Genomic DNA, 20,647 nt, shown 5'->3' with positions numbered 1-20,647 from the left:
AAAGGATGAGATGTTTTCAAGCTCATAAATGCCTTCTTTCTGTTCTCTAACACAAGTAAATAATCCTTTTGCAATGGCCATAATGTTGATAGAGCTGCAGTACTATGAGCTTTTTTTATAATTAATAATAGTTGTCTGTTCAGTTTTGCTTTTATCTAATGAGCACTGGGTTCCAGTACGTCTGACAGATCACACTTTGCGTCTTTTTTTATTCCTATTAAAACTTTTTCAAATCACAGCTTTTAATCTTTCAATTATTTGTTGTTTTATACTTATTGTGTGAGTATTTTATGATTCTTTTAGTCTTCTTGTTTATGTAAAATCATTTGTCTTTGTTTTGGTTCTTTTAGCCAATTATTTTTCAGCACCTCAGCTTGCCTTGGTGAAAAAAAACAAATATTTCATTCATTCAGTCATGAAGGCTCTCAAAGCATGCGCCCGTGGCTGAAATGCAACCTCCCATAGACAGTAGCAGACTCCGAAATGAGACGCAGATTCAGAGTTCCACATGAGGTCATTAATTAGCAAATAAAATAAATATTATGAATGTAAACATTAGGTGAGCAGGTTACATTGTAACCTCGTGTCCTAACAACACACAACGTGACAAGATTTGCAGTGATAAGCAATTTGGCTGTTTGCACCAAATGAAACACGACAGAAATTTAAATATAGCCATTTAGAAGCACAAAATACTGCACTTACTGCACTCCAACAAAATGGTAAGGTTTATAATGTAATTAATAAATAATAAACCTTTTTAATGTTATTAAATTTAGATGCTGAATCACTGATATGTGTTGGCTTTGATTCACAAGTACTAAAGTTTAATTTCAAAACGTTTATTTTTCAAGATCTGAGGTGAACGATCTGCAGCTGCTTTCAGTAGTATGGCAATTCAAACTCACATTATTAGCATTTAACGCTGAATAAAGCCAAAGTCCCTTTAAGGGTCCAAACACACTGAAAACGCCTTTACGTTCCAAAAGCACGAGGTGCACCACACACTGCCTTTTATGTTAACAATAAAAAAAGAAGTTTGGTGCGCTTTTTTATGTCACGAGGCAATGACTGAATCAGCTGGGTATTGAGCGAGAGTGCAGTTGATATTATATTAATGTATATATTTAATAATATTGTGATATTCAAGATTTGGGAAGCTTCGAATAACTCAGAACAGCAACCACAAGTCTCTCCTTCATCTTCAAAAGTCTCCATTGTTGTCTTGACAACACAAACATTGTAGGCACTTCAACGGAAACCCCGCCTCGGTTTTCATTTGATAGGAGAATGAAAAAGACGCGAGTGACGTGACGCGCCTTTTTCGCGAAGACTTGACTTTTTTTCAACTGCAAGCGCACAACACGCAAGGGCAAAAACGCGAGGTGCATCGGGCGGTTAAAACACAGGGCACATAAGCAAAACGCTCGCAGCCAATAGTAAATCATCCAAAAAAGGCGCCTCTCAATGCAAAAACACATTTCATTTTACGAATAACCAACAAAATTAAACAACACTGTCTATTTGGTTTCATTTCTAAATGTATCACACATAATCTGCAGAAACTCACGTCTAGTCCGAGCCCCTCTCCCGAAGAATTATCATTGTACAGTGATCGATGATTGGCTACTGTACTAGAAGGCGAGCTTTATTCGCCATATATCGATCGCTGATTGGCTCCAGTACTAGAAGGCAGGGCTTTAATCAACTAAATTGACAGTTACATTTTTCCCTATTTAAAAGTATATGAATGGCATGTCTTGTGTATTCTAGAGTCTTTGATAAAGCACATGAGGTGTTTCTGAGGTGATCATTGTCAGTGTCAATGTGCAAGAACTAAAAGCCGTTCCTGAAATTAAAATTTCAGATGTTGGTTGGGACAAAAATTCCTTTTAATTTGAAAAATTTTCCTATTGCATGCTTTTATTTAGAACACATTTTAAACCAGCCTAAATTGAAGGTTCAACTAAAGGTCACTAAGAGGGTGGAGAATGGCATTAGCAATAAAAATATAGCAGAAATAACATTAAAAGCGGGACTGGAGAGTATAAAATACAGTCCCTTTAAAACATTTCAGCCTCTAAAGAACACCTGAAGGAAGTGGTTTGTATCAGGGCGGGCTGTGATAGATGAGGCGTGCAGCTGGATCAAGGATGGGACGGGGCGGAGAGACGTGCAATGAAGATGGACAGCAGAGAGAAAGCGTGAGGCGCTTGAAGGTAAGCCGTACCTGTCCAACGATCCCCCCCATCATGCTCCATATGGCCTGGCCCTCGGTCCTCAGCTGGCCATTGACATTCTGCAGGTCCTCCAGAGACTCGCACAGCTGTGGCAGATAAAAACCGCGGCAAGGCGGGAGATAAGATAAGACAAGGACAAGTTGGGCAGCTCAGTCTGTTAGCACACACACACGCACAGACATTGACTAATGTGTGTACAAATCTAATGTGTACACAATCCTGTGGCTAATATGTGTACATGCTTACATTGTGTTACAAAACCAAGCTACATATAGGCAAATAAACGCTACATTTTATAAAGGACCATGTGGAAATGAGCTTTTACTAAAGTATGCAGCATATATTAGCTATTTTAAATAAATACACATTCATCTTTGGCTACGGAGGCAGAATTATTTTAGGCATCAGATAGATGAGGTATTGGTACTGCCTGTTATTTATTACCACACCACACCTCTGAAAATAAAGTACTTAAATGATACCACATTGACTACATTTACATGTACATCCAATTGTTTACTTTAATCTGAATAAGGCAATAATGAGTTGCTTTCCTGTTCCCATTTTACATGTTATATACCAAATAGATACGTTAATGTCATCACATCATTACACTATCAAATGATTCCTCCAGTTTCATGCAATACAGGGTGTTTCTTTTTTTAATTTTTCAACTTCAACTGCAGTTCAGAAGTTTCACTGTCATTCGGCAACATTACAGTCATGCTTCTATGACAAACTCTGAGCTACTGAATGAGAGTATAAAGGCATATATCGTTACCGCAGAAAGTAGTGTGCACCATAAAATACTGTTTTTTATTCCGTGAAGTGCAAATAAGTGTGTGTGGCCAACTCACATACAGTTTGAGAGAAAGACAGTCCATGGGAGACTGGCAGAGTTGTCAATTGCTTTCTATATTTTCAACAAGAAGTGATCACTTGATTTGAGAATTGTAAATGTTTATATTTTTTTGTAATTTTGAAGGAAAATTGTGTTTTATATAGGTGTTTACATATTTAATATTTCTTTTCCTTTTACTTACATGGGATATACAGTTGAAGTCAGAATTATTAGCCCCCTTCTAATTTTTTTCTTCTTTTTAAAATATTTACCAAATGATGTTTAACAGAGCAGAGTAGTTTTCACAGTATGTCTGATAATATCTTTTCTTCTGGAGAAAGTCTTATTTGTTTTATTTTGGCTAGAATAAAATCACAGAACATCATTGTACAAATGCTGCCTGAAAAGTTTTGTTTTCATTCGGTGTTCAGTATTAAAATCCATTAAAACTCTTTCCAATCATTCCTTATTTCATACTAAGTCTGGGTGGTATGAAAGAGATAGTGTATTATGGTTTGAGAAAGTATATTTTACATTAACAATATCTTTCACTATATATATAGGGCAGGGGCAGACGTTAATTAAATACCCATTTAATGGGTAGTATAATGATTAATGTAAATAATTACCATTATAATTAATGTGAGGGGTAAGTTTAGGGTTTGGCTAGGGGTAAACGTTAATAAAATACAATATAAAGTCTCGTTATAATTACTATAATTTAAGGGTAATTTAATAAATAATGTAAATAATTCCTTTAAGAATGACTTGTTTTACATTACTATAAGGAGTAAGTTTAGGGTTTGGGTAGGGGAAAACGTTAATAAAATGCAAGCTAATGGATAGTTGAATAAAGAATATAATAATTTAATAAATAATATAAATAATTATCTTTTAATTACTGTAATTTATAGGTAATTTAATGAAAAATGTCAATAATTCTCATTAGAATTACTGTTTTTACATTACTACCAGTTTTGGGTTTGGGTAGCCAATAATAAAATATAAGCTAATGGGTAATTTAATAAATAATATAAACATTTCTCATTATAATTACTGTTTTTACGTTACTGTGAGGTAGGTTTAGGATTGGGAAGGGGTTAGAGTATATATTATAAATAAAATAAATGACTCTTTTTAACTTAGGAGAGCAGAATCTGCCGTTTTTAATAAAGATAAAATATGTGAAAAATAATTCAAATATATTTTTCTTAAACTGACATGAACATGTCACAGTTCACCCCAAGCATAATCAAGCCTTCAAAAATTGATTCTAAAATTGACTGATCTCAACAAATATTTCATTGGTATTCAACTACATATTTCAAAAACAGATATCATTTATTTCATATGAACTCACACAAGTCTAAATACCCAGGGCTCCTTTAAACGGATTTAGAGACCAGCACACCATGAAATATGCCATCACACTTGCTGCATCTACATCTCTCCTCCTCCACACACACGCACGCGCATGCACACACATACACACACACAGAGCGCAGTGGCATTTCGGCGTGTAGGGGCCACTCTGAGCTCCAGACAGTAGATAAGCGTCAGGCAGGCGTTTGATAAAGACGATGATGAGAGGAAACAGTGGAGAGGTGAAGTTATTATGGGTATGTGAAACGCAAGTACAGAGAGCCTGTCCTTATCTGCGCTGTCTGTGAAGATGAGGCTCCACCTGGAGAGCTTGAGCTAACATTTAAAACCAGCTCCAGACTGATGCTGACAGCACAGCGGGCATCAGCACATAATAATGCTGCTAGTTGTCCATTTATTATTTAGATATTTATTTATTATGTTATTTATAAACACAAAAGTATTAGGGCAGTTAAAGGGCACCAATAATTTACCACAAAAAGAAGACTGTAATCACCTAAATGTATTTATTTTTTCTGTTGAACGAGGGTTATTTTAGTAAACTAAAACCATTTAAGTAAACAAAAAAAATTAATTTGAACTTAAAATATTACACTGAAAAAAAATAATATTTCAATATTTTATTAAACACAACATTTTAATATTTTATCAATTAATTATTAATACTGATTATTTTTTATTTGAAATAAACAAAAATGAATAAAAATTTTTGATTAAAAATGAATAAAATGAGGACTAAATATCATTGAAAAAAATGAAATAGCTCAATATTTTATTAAACACAACAATCTAATATTCTATAAATTAATTATTTTTTTCTTTAAAAATATGATTATTCAAAATAAACAAAAAAATAATTAATATATAAATAAAATAAGTAGGACTAAATTAATTAACACTACAAATAACAAAAAAAAAATACAATATGTTACAAGTGGAAAAATTAATTCAAACTGCAACTAAAATGTACAATGGCGAATCACTACTAGATATTATTTATTAATAGGTATTAAACAACATTCTAATACTGTATCAATTATTCATTATTATTTAAATAATAATATATATATATATAAGGAGGACTAAAATACATTGAAAAAAATTAAATAGTTCAGTATTTTATTAAACACAACATTCTAATATTTTATAAATTAATTACTAATATTGATTAAAAATATGTTTTTTTAATTAAACAAAAAATGAATCAATTTAATAATAAAAGAGGACTAAATAAATTTACACGGATAAAAAAACAAACAAAAAAATAATGTAATATGCAACAAAATTAAAAAACTCATTCAAATTGTAACTAAACATCACAATGGCCAATGCAGTACTAGATCATATTTCGATGAATAGTTCAATTGAATTTCATATTTGCAATTGTAAAATGATTTGAAAATCCAAAATCAAACAAAAAAAAGTGCTCAGGGGTAGCTTAATTAATGCATCGGTGCTCCTAGAGTAAAGGATTCATCAGAATAAGCAGCAAAACAAAGTCCAAGGCACTTGCAAAATGTGGGGTGACCCTGATGAAGGTATGTGCTTGCCGAAACACGTAGGTGCAGTTTTAATAGCCATGTCAATAAAGACTTTTTATTATTATTTCCACATTTTGAGTGCCTTTGACTTTCTTTTGCTGTGTAAAATGATATTGTTTGACAATACATTCTTGTCTTTTTCCCTTTACAATTAAATTAAAAATATTTTGCTATTATACTTTTTTTTTGTTCCATGAACAAAGTATGTGCATTACAATATATTTTTTCCCCTAATATTATGCTAAACTATTTAGCTATGTAATATTTCTCTATTTCATATGCCGCGGTCAAACTAGTGTTTGCACATGCAAAATTCTGTTGTATTGCATTGTGAAAAGGGGCGGGATTAAACACGATGACTAACCATTTAAAAAAGCGAGAGATTGCTCCATACTTTTAATTTCTATAATTTCTATACACTGAGTTCATGTTGTGGCGCGATGGCACTGTCACCTGACAGCAAGAAGGTCGCTGGTTTGAGCCTCGGCTGGGTCAGTTGGCATTTCTGTGTGGAGTTCGCATGTTCTACCCGTGTTCACGTGGGTTTCCTCTGTGTGCTCCAGTTTCCCCCACAGTCCAATGACACGTGCTATAGGTGAATTGGGTAGGCTAAAATTATTCGTAGTGTATGTTTGTGGATGGGAGTGTATGGTTTCCCAGTTATGGGTTGCGGCTGGAAGGGCATCCGCTGCATAAAACATATGATGAATAAGTTGGCGGTTCACTCCACTGTGGTGACGGCAGATTAATAAAGGGACTAAGCCGAAAAAAAATGAATGAATGAATGAATGATGTCATGTTGAGATCTTCAATTAGTCTCACGCAGTCACTTTTAACAATTCTGCAGGTTAGGTTCACCAAACTTGCTTAAACTTTGCAATGAAGCGAAACTTGACGCACGAGCTTGCATTTCTGGTCTGCCACATCCACATAAAATTTAAACTTAAATGTTCCATTACTTTCAGTACTTTCAGTCTCTATATTTTATCTGTTATTTCCATCGATGTTCTTCTTGATTCCACTTTTTTATGTCAACACTACGCGGGTTTTTAGATGTTGTTCTATTGATTTATTAAATGTATTTATGCTGCTATGTTTTATTTATTATTTATTTCATTTTGATGCTGTAAAGCTTTAAAGCTGTTGTAAATTGTGCTACATTAATATAAACTAAAGATTGTAACTTGAAACAAAGTGTAAATGACGAAAATAAATTTGGATTTCAATTACTGTTGCATAAATACCATTACTGTAATATAAAATAATATAGTATAATGAATCCTGAAGCAGTCTCTTAGCTACAATAATAAACACATGATGCCAACACATTACCATTTGCTAGCTTGGTGACGTAAACATGCTGCCTTTTCAATACAGCGTTGAAAATATCAAACCAAACAAATCGTGCTAAAAGCCTAAATCTATGTAACACACTATATAATTCAGGATTATTAGACATAATTTTCCAGATGATCATTTCCAGACGACTGCCTTCAGCACAACTTTTGTCCGCAGATGTTGATTTCCTTGAAATGTCTCTCAGAGGCCGACATCGTGCTAATGCATGTTGAGTGCCGTAATTAACAACACACACTCCATTAATAGCGCTTAATACATGTGGCGCAGAAAGACTGGACGCCACATTAACTCCTCAAAGTTGCTCTCTTTGCTTTCATTCTATTCTTCAGTGGGCAAGATGAGAAAAGCCCATCAAGATAATTCTGCTTGGAGAGATCATGTTTAGGGGGATTGAGCGAAAAATAAAAAGCTGCAAATAACATTATTATTATTATTATCATTATTATTATTATTATTATTATTATCATCATCATCATCATTCTAAATTACATTTGATGTTTTGTTTGTATTCTGAGTGTCAGTTTTTGTTATTGCACATTATAAAAATATTTTCACTGTAATATTTCATTTGTACTGTTTAATAGTTTTCATTTTATTTGTATTAATCAAAGGGGTTTCTATTAAACACAAACTATAAAAATAGATTTTGCTAATTGAAATGTAAATAGTATTATAATCATATAAAACCATGGAATATACAATCACCGGCCACTTAATTAGATACAACTTACTAGTACCGGGTTGGACCCCCTTTTGCCTTCAGATCAGTCTTAATCCTTCGTGGCATAGATTCAACAAGGTACTGAAAATATTCCTCAGAGATTTTGTTTCATATTGACACGATAGGATCCAGTTCCACCACATCCCAAAGATGCTCTATAGGATGGAGATCTGGAGACTGTGGAGGCCATTTCAGTACAGTGTTATGTTCAAGAAAGCAGACTGAGATAATTCGGGCAATACAACCAGCAGCGTTATCCTGCTGGAAGTCCTAATGGGATGGACATGGTCAGCAACAATACTCAGGTAGGCTGTGGCATTGACATGATGCTCAACTGGTACTAATAGGCTGCAGCAGATCATCTTGACCATGCCTATCTACATGCCTAAATGCATTGAGTTGCTCGTATGCGATTGGCTGCAAAGAAATTTGAGTTAAAAAGCAGTTAGACAGGTGTACCTAATAAAGTGGCCGATAAGTGTATAAATTGTAGAGAAAAAAAAAAGACAATTAAAAGATAATAAAAATAATTTTAACTTCTTTAAAAAATGATAAAAGCCTTTTCTAAAAATCTTCGAAAATTCTACAATTTACAAAAATCTTAATTACAGAAAAGTAATTAAAGATAAATAAAACAATTGTAAGACAATTAAAAAACATTTGCGCAAAAAAAAAAAATAAAAAAAAATAAAATTCTACTAAATATTCAAAACATTTATTAATTCCTTGGTCATCTCCACGCAAACCAAATAAGTTAACGTATTATTGTTATTATTTACCATTTTAAGTTGATTGAACATAAAATTAAGATGTCCCCTCCAAAAAAAAAACTCATTAAATCTGAAAAAATGAGCTAAAAATTGCTTTAGCTCATTATAAATAAGTGTTTTCATAAGTATTAAATTATAGATATTTTAAAATATATTTTTAATAAGTAAAAACCTTGACAATATTTGAGCATATATGTGTTATGTATAGCTGCACAATAACAAAAATCTGACAATGCAATATTTTGTTTTGCTGTGATTCATATTGTGATATGAATACATTTTCACCAGGGGCCTGTTTCAGAAAGCAGGTTAAGTTAAAACTCAGAGTAGTTTAACCCTGAAATTAGAGAAACTCTGGGTTTTCCGTTTCAAAATGGCAGGTTTGTTAAACTCGAGAAAGCAGGGTAAGTCAAGCCTGTTTCTGAAAGAGAGGTAACTTTAACTCAGAGTCAGTTACCGTGGTAACTTACTCTGTGAATCTAACCTGGTCCGGAGCAGGTTTTATTCTCTAAACTCTGAGTTTCTGTCGGTCTCCTCCCCTTTTTAAAGATGAAGCGGTATTTCTCGCATTAGTCTTACATTTCCACACACCTATTTTAGAGCTCATTTTGGAGATGTGCATAAAAAAGATTGATGGAAACGTCATGATTCACATAACTTTTGAAAATACGCATAATATAACATGTGCATAACTGAGTAGGTTAAACTTTTATTTGATAAGATGCACATAAACTACGAAGTGCACTTAACAAATTACAGTATGTACATTAAAAAATGGTTTGTTAGATATGATGATGAAAATGTGTGTGAAAGGACAAACCAGCAGACTGAGCACACTGCAGAACATCTTTAATGCTGTTTTAGTCATTCTAAAATGCCTTAAATGTTTCAGTATTAGTGTATATTATTAATTACCTCCGAGCGTCTGGAGCGTGTCAAGATCTCCGCGTCTGGCCTTAAACGCCCCCACGTGTTCATTGTGTGTCAATTGTCTTCTGAGGCGCAAGTAAATTAATTAAATAAAAAATCATTGATGCAGCTTCTTCTACCGCAGTAATTCTGTTTTTACTGTTGATATTTGGCGCAAGTTAATCAGGAAGTGACGATTGTGTTCTCTTCGACTCTTTGGATAAAAACGCTGCTTTATTTTTAGGCGTTATTCCAGTTTTGCACAAATTTATGTAATAGCCTATATTTTGATGGAAACACAGCTATTGCCTACATTTTTGTCACACACAGAACAAAGTCACGTACGAGGCTTGTCCTTTTTTCATAAATAATTAGCTTAACCTTCGACAAGCACTGTTACTAGATTAATGGGATTATTATTCTGTCTAAATTATTTTATTACTGCTTACCTTCTTAATGTTATATCAACCTCTATCACTTGATCAATAAAAAGGCAGACACATAACAAGTGCACTGTTAAATCTATTAAAACTGATAAAAGTGTATAAAAGTTTAGAAAAAAAGTATAAACGTCACACATTGCATTACTTATTTTATTATACTTAAATGTTTAAATACTTAAAATTAAAAATTACGCATTAACTTGGGCAGCTGTTTTCCCACGCTGTCTCTTCTTCACTGATGGTTGCTTCATTTTAAATATATACACTTATATTTGCTATAACTTGTCATGACCACATCAAGTTCAGCTGGAGAAAGAAATGCAGAAATGCTCTTTTTTTAAGATGTTGCCAAAGTAACTCGTAATATCTGCGCTCCATTGATAATGCCTTTTTATAGTCACGGTGCGCGCGCTTAACTCTGAGTTGGTCTACTCAAAGTTGATTGACCCAACTCAGATCAGCTGTTCTGAAACCGAAAACTCAGAGTTTTTAATCTCTCGGTAAATCAACTCAGAGTTCAAGTTTAAACTCCGAGTTGTTTGAACCTCCTTACTGAAACAGGCCCCAGATGTATTTGCATAGCTCTATTTGGGAATATTTTATTTAGAAATATCGACTGGGGTGATTAAGGCCTTTTCTATGAAGTGCATCTGCAAAAATTATAATAAAATACAAGGACATATAGAGCAAAAATAAAAGTGAAACACTTTATGGTTTTCTGGTTAGTCTAACAGTATTCAAGTACAGATGTTAAACAATTAAACGTAAAATAACAGGTCAATATTGTGTGTATATATATATATATATATATATATATATATATATATATATATATATATATATATATATATATATATATATATATATATATATATATATATATATATATATATATATATATATATATATATATATATATATATATATATATATATATATATATATATATATATATATATATATATATATATATATATATATATATATATATATATATATATATATATATATATATATATTTTTTTTTTTTTTTTTTTTTTTTTACCTTTAATTTTTAATAAACAATCTAATCCTACATAGTGACTATTACATTTAAACTCACTGTGATATCAATGCTCAGATGATATATTGTTTAGCTCTGGTTTAATGTTTAAATTAAGCAAATAGTGAACTAAATTGAATACATAACATTTAGACTGAAATTTTGATTATTTGCAATATAATTTACAAAGAGTAGTTCACACATCAAGAAACTATATTTACAACTTATTTTATCTGACTTCCCTTAGTAGTTGTTCATTATTCACTAACATTATCTCATGTTTCGTTATTGACAATACTCTTGTGTTATATAGGACTCCTGTTTTTTTCTCTCTCTGCAGTTGGTCAAGCACAAAGTAGCTTAAAAAGCAGATTTGAAATGAAAAGACTGATTCATAATTGGTGTTATTTAGTGGCATTTTCCACATGCTCTTGGTATAACACTCCAGCGGCGTGTCATTATTTCCTAGTGTGCTTGTGCCCCTTCTTAAGCACCAATGGCCATGAACAAATGCACAACGGATAAACGCTAATGCACAAAACAGATGCTAGCAAGAGCCTAGAGTGTCAACAGTATAGACGGACCTTATCATACTCCATGTGCAGTTTCTCCTGCTCACTTTCCAGCTTGTCTTTGAGGTTCTTCTGCTCCACGATGTTGTCCTGGATTTGAATCATCCTCATGTTCCGCTCTGAATACCAAAAGACACAAACAAATCGATACAGAGATTGCCATCAGAGTACAAGAAAAAGTATATCAAAGGAAGATTGAGGGAGAAAGTACGAGCGGATAATAAAAAAAATAAAAAAAGAGGTAGAACAAGAGAGAGAGAAAGAGCGCTGATAGAGGATAGGCCTCCTGCTGGAACCTAATGGAGTGTGTGCCCAAGGTTACTCCACACATCTGCTCTTAACATCACTCATTTGGAGGGCAAGTGCCGAGCTGCAAGGCTACAGAGCGGGATGCATGTCTGAAACCGACTGCTGTTTAACTGGGTTAGGGACGACATAAGCCTGTTTACACCAAAAACAATATGAACAATATAGCGTTTCAGCATCGATATCGCATTGTGCAAATCTGCAATAGTTCTTTATAATGAATGAACAAGCACTAATGCATTTGTGGCATCATATAGCTTAAGGCCTGATTAGGAAACAGTAACTGTAAAGTTTGAATAATTATAATAATTAATTAATAATATATATATATATATATATATATATATATATATATATATATATATATATATATATATATATATATTTTTTTTTTTTTTACGAGTAAAGGCTCGTACACACCGAGACACTTTTTGTTTGCGTCTATCGTCAGCGTTTTACGGGACGTTTTTCCGCATTCAAGCCTAATCGATTTTCACTGGTGTCGAGCAGAAGAATATGCAAAATCACTCCTTGATGTTAGATGGTGTTTAATGAAAAATAAAAAGACTCCGGTACACAGGGTGGTGCTACACAACTTTAAACTTGTAACACAGAAGAAGAAGAGAGAAAGTTGACACGCTTGTTGTTACTGCAATTCGAACAAGCATGGATGGCATGCTCCTAGTTCACATCGCCCCTGGGCATCTTCTTCAGTGTGCGCTCACATAGACACTTTTGCGCTTGAGCGCTTCAAAGTTTTGTTTACTGTAACTTCAGCAGCTCCGTGCATGTGAACAAAAGTGCCAATCTGATTGGTGGAGAAGGTTTTGACGCGGCACATCAAAACGAGTCATTTCTTTAAAAATGACGCTTTTACTCCTGGCTCCTGACTCCTTTTTACTCCTGCCTTTATTTAGTCACAAGGCATTAAATGTCGGCGAAAAAAAAAAAAAAAAGACATTTCGGTGTGAATGGGCCTTAAGGGAGTTCACACCCCAACAATAACAACGAGTGTTTTACAACTGACTACAACTACAAGAGCCATGTAGAATCCATCCAACTTTAAAGAGTGTGTTGTTTATTTTTCTCCAAATTTATTTTTAAGAGTTCACACGTAGATATTGCTTGATGCTATTAGCAGGTTTGGCATGCTGTCCTGGGAGAGAACCCTGAACTCAGAGATAATTGAGCCCAGGGCTCCAGCTTGGTCAATAGAGCATGTAAGGGGAGTACGAGTTTAGATGGTTCTCAAGAGCTCCCCGTGGTAAATGAGTAAAGGGGAAAAAGGGGTGTATGGGGGGGGGGGTTTGCTAGGCTACTTATAGTAGAAATTAGTTTGCGAAACTTCACTTATTGAACATTTTGTGCAAAAAAATCTGTATTTTATTTTAAATAATGCAATAATATCCAGCACACATATCATTCAAATCCTGACTCCCACATGGGAAAACAATAATAAAAAAATATATAATAATGTTAAAATTATATAAAATAAAAGGATAAGGATATAAAATACTATTTAAAAGTATTTTACAAAAAAAGTAATTGCATTTCTTTTGCCCAGTTTAAGAATGCCGCAAGATATGTTGAACTACGTGGCATCTACTGTAATTTTTTTATTTTTTGGAAAAATTTTATCGGGGAAAATTACCTAATTTTATTTTTTTGTATACAGTCGCAAGGCAATTTTTTCTTCATTAGATTTTAGATTTTGTTATACGACCAATTTTATTTCAAATAAATTTAATTCATTTCATTTTAAATAAAGGAAATTATTTCAGATGTCAGTTGCTTGTCTCTTTCCTTTAGAGTCACTTTGCAATAGGACTAAGTGCCACAAAGTTCATCAAAGCCTGCTACTTGAAATACACATTACTAGCCTAAACAAAATAAATCCTATTGCCTTTTTGTAAAACAGTTTAGTATTTGATGTCCTCATCTTTTGATTTTTGTTAATTTATTTAATTCAATTACAATTTTATTTTTTATTTTATTTTTTTATTATTATTTTTCATGTGGAGGTCAGGATTTAAATGATATGCGTGATAGAAATTATCTTATTACTCAATGTAAATTTCTGATGATTTTGCACTAAAAACGAAAACAACACGCATTCTTTAAAGTTGAATGTGATTCAAACATAGCTGGTATAGTTGTGAACATCCGTAGAAATAAGAATGTGAGGCCCCCTCTCTCTCTCTCAAAAGACACTTTACGCCAGGATTGTGAGGCAATGTAGTCATCCCTTGTATGTCGTCTGCTGCTTTAAACGTGCTCTTTAAAGTCAAATGGCCCAAAGCTACAAGGTAAAAATGCATCAATGTTTGTTTATTCATTGAAATAAAAAAAAATGACTCAAATGAAAGAAAGAAAGAAAGAAAGAAAGAAAGAAAAAAAAGAAAGAAAGAAAGAAAGAAAGAAAGTAAGAAAGAAAGAAAGAAAGAAACACCTGATGAGTTAACTAAACTTAATAATTTTAATTATCAAGTGAGACACTAAATCCACATACCAAGGTAGTAGTTCACAAAGTCTGCAGTGAGAGCAGGCTGCTTATGTTTGCGTCGTCCATCCACGCTTGCACTGATATCAGATGTGTCCACGGGGAAGATGTCTGTGCTGATTCCCATGAGCTCCGCTTTCCGCATCAGCTTCCGGATGGCTGAAGCACTGGAGGTGAGAGGTCGGGGAAGCTTCTCTCGGGGCACCCATGCCTGCGGCCGAGTGTTTCGAGACAGCTCTGCTTTTGCCCTGTACTGCTGGAGCCTCGTGGTTATACGAGCCTAGATGTTGAAAAATTACAGAGGCTTTGTTTGATTGATGAGCAAAACAGAAGTCAATAATATCCAGAGCAGCATTTATAGATGCCCTTGATTAAGAGTTTACGTTTTAAATTTAGTTAGTGTATAATGTTGCTGTTTGAGAATAAACAAGATTGTAAAGTTCAACACAAACAGAATCATTAACCCCCCTTTATTTTTTTTCTCAATTTCTGCTCAACTGAGATTTTTTTCAACACATTTCTAAACATAATAGTTTTAGCAACTAATTTCTAATAACAGATTACTTATATCTTTGCCATGATGACAGATTTTACTAGATTTTTTTCAGCTTACAGTGCTTTTTTAAGGTTTAACTGGGCTTATTCTGCAAGTTAGGGTAATTAGGCAAGTCATTATGTTGGCTGTTATGCTACCTAAATTTATTCCTTTTTCTAAGCTTATAATTTACCAACCTCTCTTCCTAGGGCTTTAATGCTATGACCACTTTGGCCAGACCATTAGACTAGTCTGACTCAAGTTGCTATATCTTTTTAGAACTGACTTGAGTTTTGGTTTTCCAGAAAGTAACATGGAAATTGGACAAAACTTTGATGCATCATAATTTTGTAAGAGAAATTATTAGAAACATGTCATCTTGCACAATTGAAGAGGCTACCAAGCTGTGTAAATCTACATATTAAACTGGGGTGTAAATTGTACCCCAAGGGTGCAAGAGTGCCCCAAATTAGCTCATTGTCTAACAATGGTTAAGAAGCTTTCATTTAAAACATAAGGACTTTAAATCCCATTGACTTAACATTGGACCAAACTCCCACCTTACTGGCTCTTTACCTTCAACACCCCCAAGCCAACATCAAAGTTTATCAACAAACTTTAGCTTCTAAATGTATAACAAAGTTGTATATATTATTCTGTAGACAATAGAAAAAAATATTGCTTAAGGGGGCTAATAATATTGACCTTAAAATGTTTTTTTTTATTTAAAACAGCTGTTATTCTAGCCAAAATAAAACTAATAAGAATATCTCCAGAAGAAAAAAAAAATTACAGGAAATACTGGAAAAATATAGAAAGAATTCCTTGCTCTGTTAAACATCATTTAGGAAAAATTTTAAAAAGAAAAAATATATACATAATTTTGACTTCAACTGTATATTCTTTTACAGAATTGCTTTTTAGGGCTTATAATAAAAGGCTAATAAAAACAACGAGCTGCTTCCTGGGTTTTTGACATCACAAACTCTAAGCTTTACATAAACATCAGCCCCAAGCATGATGTTTGTTCAACATGTATTAAAACCAAAACACACTAGGCCACAACTGTCAAACTCAGTTACTGGAAGGCAGCAGCTCTGCACAGTTTAGTTCCAACCTTAATTAAACACACCTGATCAAAATAATTGAGTCTTTCAGGCTCGTTTGAAATCTACAGGCAAGTGTGTAGAAGCAGTGTTGGAACTAAACTGTACAGGGCTTAGTTTGACACCCCTTCAATGTGCCAAGCTGACCAATCAAAGCCTACTGTGTATTTCTGAGAGGGAGGGGCTTCATAGGAAGTTAACCAGGTAGTTAACAGACTGTTAAAAAAATGCAAACAGTAAAGGTAAAATGGGTTTAAAAAAAAAACAGAAAAGCTTTTATGCTAAAAATGGTAAAATGCTAGCTGATGATAACACAACCCATATAGAGGTCAATAAATCCGACCTGAGCTTCAGGTGTGAGCTGCTTCTCTCTTTCCTGCAAGGACACTTTGCAGTAGGACTGCAGGGCCAGGTAATTCTTCCTCTTCCATTTCCTGTCAAAGCGGTCTGCATGCTGCTTGCAGTAGGCAAAGAATGGGTCTGCAATGTCCTGTGGGAGGAAAAAAGGATCAGAACTTCAGATACAGATATCTTGAACCAGAACTCGATAAAACAGGAAAGTTCAGTGATGAATGACACCGCTTGTCATTATTAATTTTCAAAACAAACGTGTGCGAGGCCTGTTTGTGTGGTGATAAGATTGTAAAATGGAGCAGACTGATTGAAATTATGATTGGATGAAATGAAAACACAGTCACTGTAAAATGGTGATAAACAAATCTGTGACCACATGATTGCATTAATGCAGCAAGTTGTAAATTGCTTGGCAAACATATAGTCCACAACACATCACACAGATTCTCAAAATTAATTGTCCCTTTTTATTACTTTAGAATCAAGCGCATGGTAACATATTGATGTATCTTTGTACCGATGGTACATACACTCCATTCAAGTTTTTATTTTTTTTAATTATGTCATTTAGCAAGAATGTATTAGGTTGAAATGTGATAGTAAATACATTTGACACTCAAACAAATAAAGCGTTCGGATACAAAAACCTCAAAGTACGATCTGAAATTTTATTCCAAAATTAGCTTTTTTCAGGCTCCTGTGTCTAGGTTTAGTAATTTCACTATTATGACAAAGAATAGGTTATTTTCATTGCCTTTAATATGCAATAACTGAACATAAACATAAGAGGAAAAATGCTTACTGTAAAGGAAAATTCTAAATAGCACTTGAACTTTTCCAATTTTAAAGCTGTTATTGCTCCTATTGAACTTACATTCAAAAATAACTCGTAACACTTTCCTCAAAAGTACTAAGGCCCAATCCCAATTCTACCCCTTAGCCTTCCCCCTAGCCCTTGTTTAGCACTTTCCCGTGAAGCGTTAGGGGTGTCCCAATTCTCTTTAGCTTGAAGGGCTAGGGCTAAGGGCAAAGGGTAGACACCCGTTCGAATTAAGATTTTTCAAGACCACACTTTAAACCAATGTGTAAGAAAATTTCCCAGAATACACCAGCCACACCTGCACCCGGAATTAAGGAGATCCACAAAATAGTATTTTTTGTCATTATTACGAATCTTTACAACAAACAAGCACATGTTTTAATATATTCATAACCGCGTTCATGTTTTACTATCATGCTTTAAAAAAAAAAGATAAAATTTTAAAAAAAAGATAAATTTGTGATTTAAAATCTATAATAATAACTCCTGTACAGCAACTCTACAACATTCTGGCACTCGATGATACCCGAATACCCTGTCAGAAAAGTCTAGTGGCTGGGAATGACTGTTTTTACAGTGTCTGCTGTAATGTTAATGTTTTTTGCTATGTTTACATAGATGAATATGGCCACAGTGTAAATGCACAGTATATTTCTGATCTTATTGCCACATAAGATCGTAATGATAACATAACATATGCCTTTGGTGATTTCCTGAAGATAAATACTACAGGAATACCTACAGCAGTTGCGATCGCCTGATCCCATATGAAGCAAGAGATTGCCATGATATATGATGACTGTGCAGGTGCTGTAGTGCTGTCCCAATTCTTAGGGTTCAAATTTGAAGCCCTTTCCCTTAACACTCGGTTTTAAGGGCCAAGGGGAAGGGGTAGGGGTACCAAAATAGAACTGGAATTGGGCCTAAGTAGGGCTGGGTGATAGCCTAAAATCAAAATCTCGATTAATTAAAAATTTTAACTCGATTAGGATTAATGACTGATTATTTTATTTATTTTATTTCATTGCTCTCATAGTTCCCTGACAAGTTTTGTGCAGTAAATATGCTACGATATTAAAAGTGAGAGATTACTGAAATAAGTGTGCAGTACTTGGTTTTAAAATAATTGAAGGAAACGCACACTATCTACTATCTGTGATTATTTATTGAACATCAATGTTGAACAACTGAAGTTAAAACACACATTAGCTAAAACTATAAAAAAGTGAAAACAAAATAACCTGCACTTCTGGAAACAAAATTCATTATTATTAATATTTTCAAAAGTAGAAAATAAAATATTCAATGTTAATAATTTTATTGCGATCAAAAATAAGCCGTCTCAAGGCATATCTGGAGCAGCTTCCAATCATTGTCAATTTAATGCAAATGTGCAACGTTTAATTACATTTGTTGAGATGTATGTGACCGTGTGAAGGCTGTGCCTGACCAAACTCGTGCATTCAACGAGTATAAATCGAATGAGTATAAATCAGCCTAAACAGAGTGGGGTCATGTGACTCCACAAGCGGTAGGGAAAGTAATTAAAGTTGACCTGGAAAAATTAGATCGATTATAGGTTCTCAATGTCAATTTCAATTATATTTTTCAATTAATCGTCCAGCCCTAGTACTAAACATCAATAATCTTTGTAAAGATTTCTTGAACAACAAATCAGCATATTACAATAATTTTACAATTGCTATTTCTAATAAAAAGGTTATCAAATAAATGCAACCTTGACAACCATAAAAAAATACAACATAATTGCATTCCTTATTAAAGGTGCAGTAGGTGATCTGCCACAAGGCTAACCTGTTAGCATAAATCTCTGAAACAAAGTCCCTCCCCTGCCGTCCAAAGCCACGCCTCCTGAAACACGAGAGCGCACTTCTTAAAGATGACAACAGAACCCTCTCTCATGTGTTGAACTGAATCGACTAGTGTTTGCCTGGTGGCGTGCAGTAATTACACTCTTTACTAAGCCATACTTACATGCTATTTCTGACCGAATATTCGGAGTAGCATAGTAAACAAATATAAAGAGAGCGTCACAGGTTGTCATTGCTCAAAAGTGAACCAATGTGAATATAAAACCAACTTCACTTCAGTAAAGCAGGCTATGTGGAATAGTGCTATTTACTGATGTTTTGTTGTGAAACTAAATATAAATCTACATTATCAATGCTGTAAAAGGACCCTTATGGAAATTAAAATAGTCACATCAATCTAAAATCTGAAGATTTTAGTGGCTGAACAACACTTCTGTGCATATAACCCATTCGTAACAAGGTGAAGCTAAAATAGTTTTAAAACAGAACATTACCTGTCTAAAAGAAATACTTCAGCCATGGTGTCCTCATTCCTCCAGTGTGCAAAACTAACTCCAATATTGATTCAGGTTTTTAAAAAGTTTTGATTCAGCATGTTTTTACCGCTCCCACTCGCAAAAAAAAAAACATGTTTCTGAAGACAATCACCAACTGCACCTTTTAATGAACAAATAATTCCTAGTGCTTTAACCAAACACTGAACAAATGTGCTTAATTCAGATTCTTCATTTGGTGCTTGGATAGAAAAAAGAATAACTAAACAACTGTTTGAGTGAATACTTTATTTTCTGCTGATAAAACAAACGTCTGCTTTACGAAAGTCTGAATATTATCATTAATATTCAGCTTATTTTTCAAGTCATATCTAACAGCATGCAAACAAACTTGCTTGTGGTGTAGAAGTTTTAATCTTTTTTTATAATTCTCTCAACTCAGAGGAAGGAGATGAAAGGGTTTAAGTCTAAGTTTACAATCTCTGAATGATTTGATTTAAGCTATTTCAAGATATTTATTACCATCATCTCAAACACCACATTATCGTTAACGCAGCACAACTGCGGTGAGTTTGAAGTGCTCACACACCTGATGATTTCCAATGTACGATTTGATTACGGCAGAAATGGGAGTATCTTCAGAAATACAGTCTCACGCTTTCTGGCTGTTGTGATAATGATGCCCAGCACTCCAGATTTTATAGACCACCGGTGTCTGTGCGTTCTCAGATAGCTGTGATAAATAGCTGGTCACAAAGGGCCTGTAAAATCTCCCCTCCCTTTTTAAAGGACAAGTACATTTAGCAGAGAACGTGGGAGCTGAAGCCGAGGGGCGAGACAATGACTGATGTAAAGCTGCTGGGATTGTTCCAGGAATGG

The 20,647-nt window shown here is 33.9% G+C and overlaps 1 protein-coding gene across 16 annotated transcripts in view; it reads right to left on the bottom strand.

Annotated features, from left to right (window-relative positions):
- Positions 1-20,647, bottom strand: part of phf14 (PHD finger protein 14) — a 159,210-nt gene that overhangs the window by 97,546 nt on the left and 41,017 nt on the right. For 15 of the 16 annotated variants that reach the window (XM_087294431.2, XM_087294435.2, XM_087294434.2 and 12 more), the window contains 4 exon segments: positions 16,612-16,758; positions 14,637-14,907; positions 11,834-11,940; positions 2,231-2,326 (listed from right to left, as the gene is read on the bottom strand). In XM_087294431.2, coding sequence (XP_087150557.2) covers positions 2,231-2,326; positions 11,834-11,940; positions 14,637-14,907; positions 16,612-16,758 — 621 coding nt within the window. 16 annotated transcript variants of the gene reach the window in all.

The sequence above is a fragment of the Danio rerio genome, chromosome 19 (assembly GCF_052040795.2).
Source record: "Danio rerio strain M-AB ecotype USA chromosome 19, GRCz13ab, whole genome shotgun sequence".
Lineage (NCBI taxonomy): Eukaryota > Metazoa > Chordata > Actinopteri > Cypriniformes > Danionidae > Danio > Danio rerio.
The sequence above is the reverse complement of the archived record's forward strand: the minus strand, read 5'-3'. Positions and strand labels throughout refer to the sequence as shown.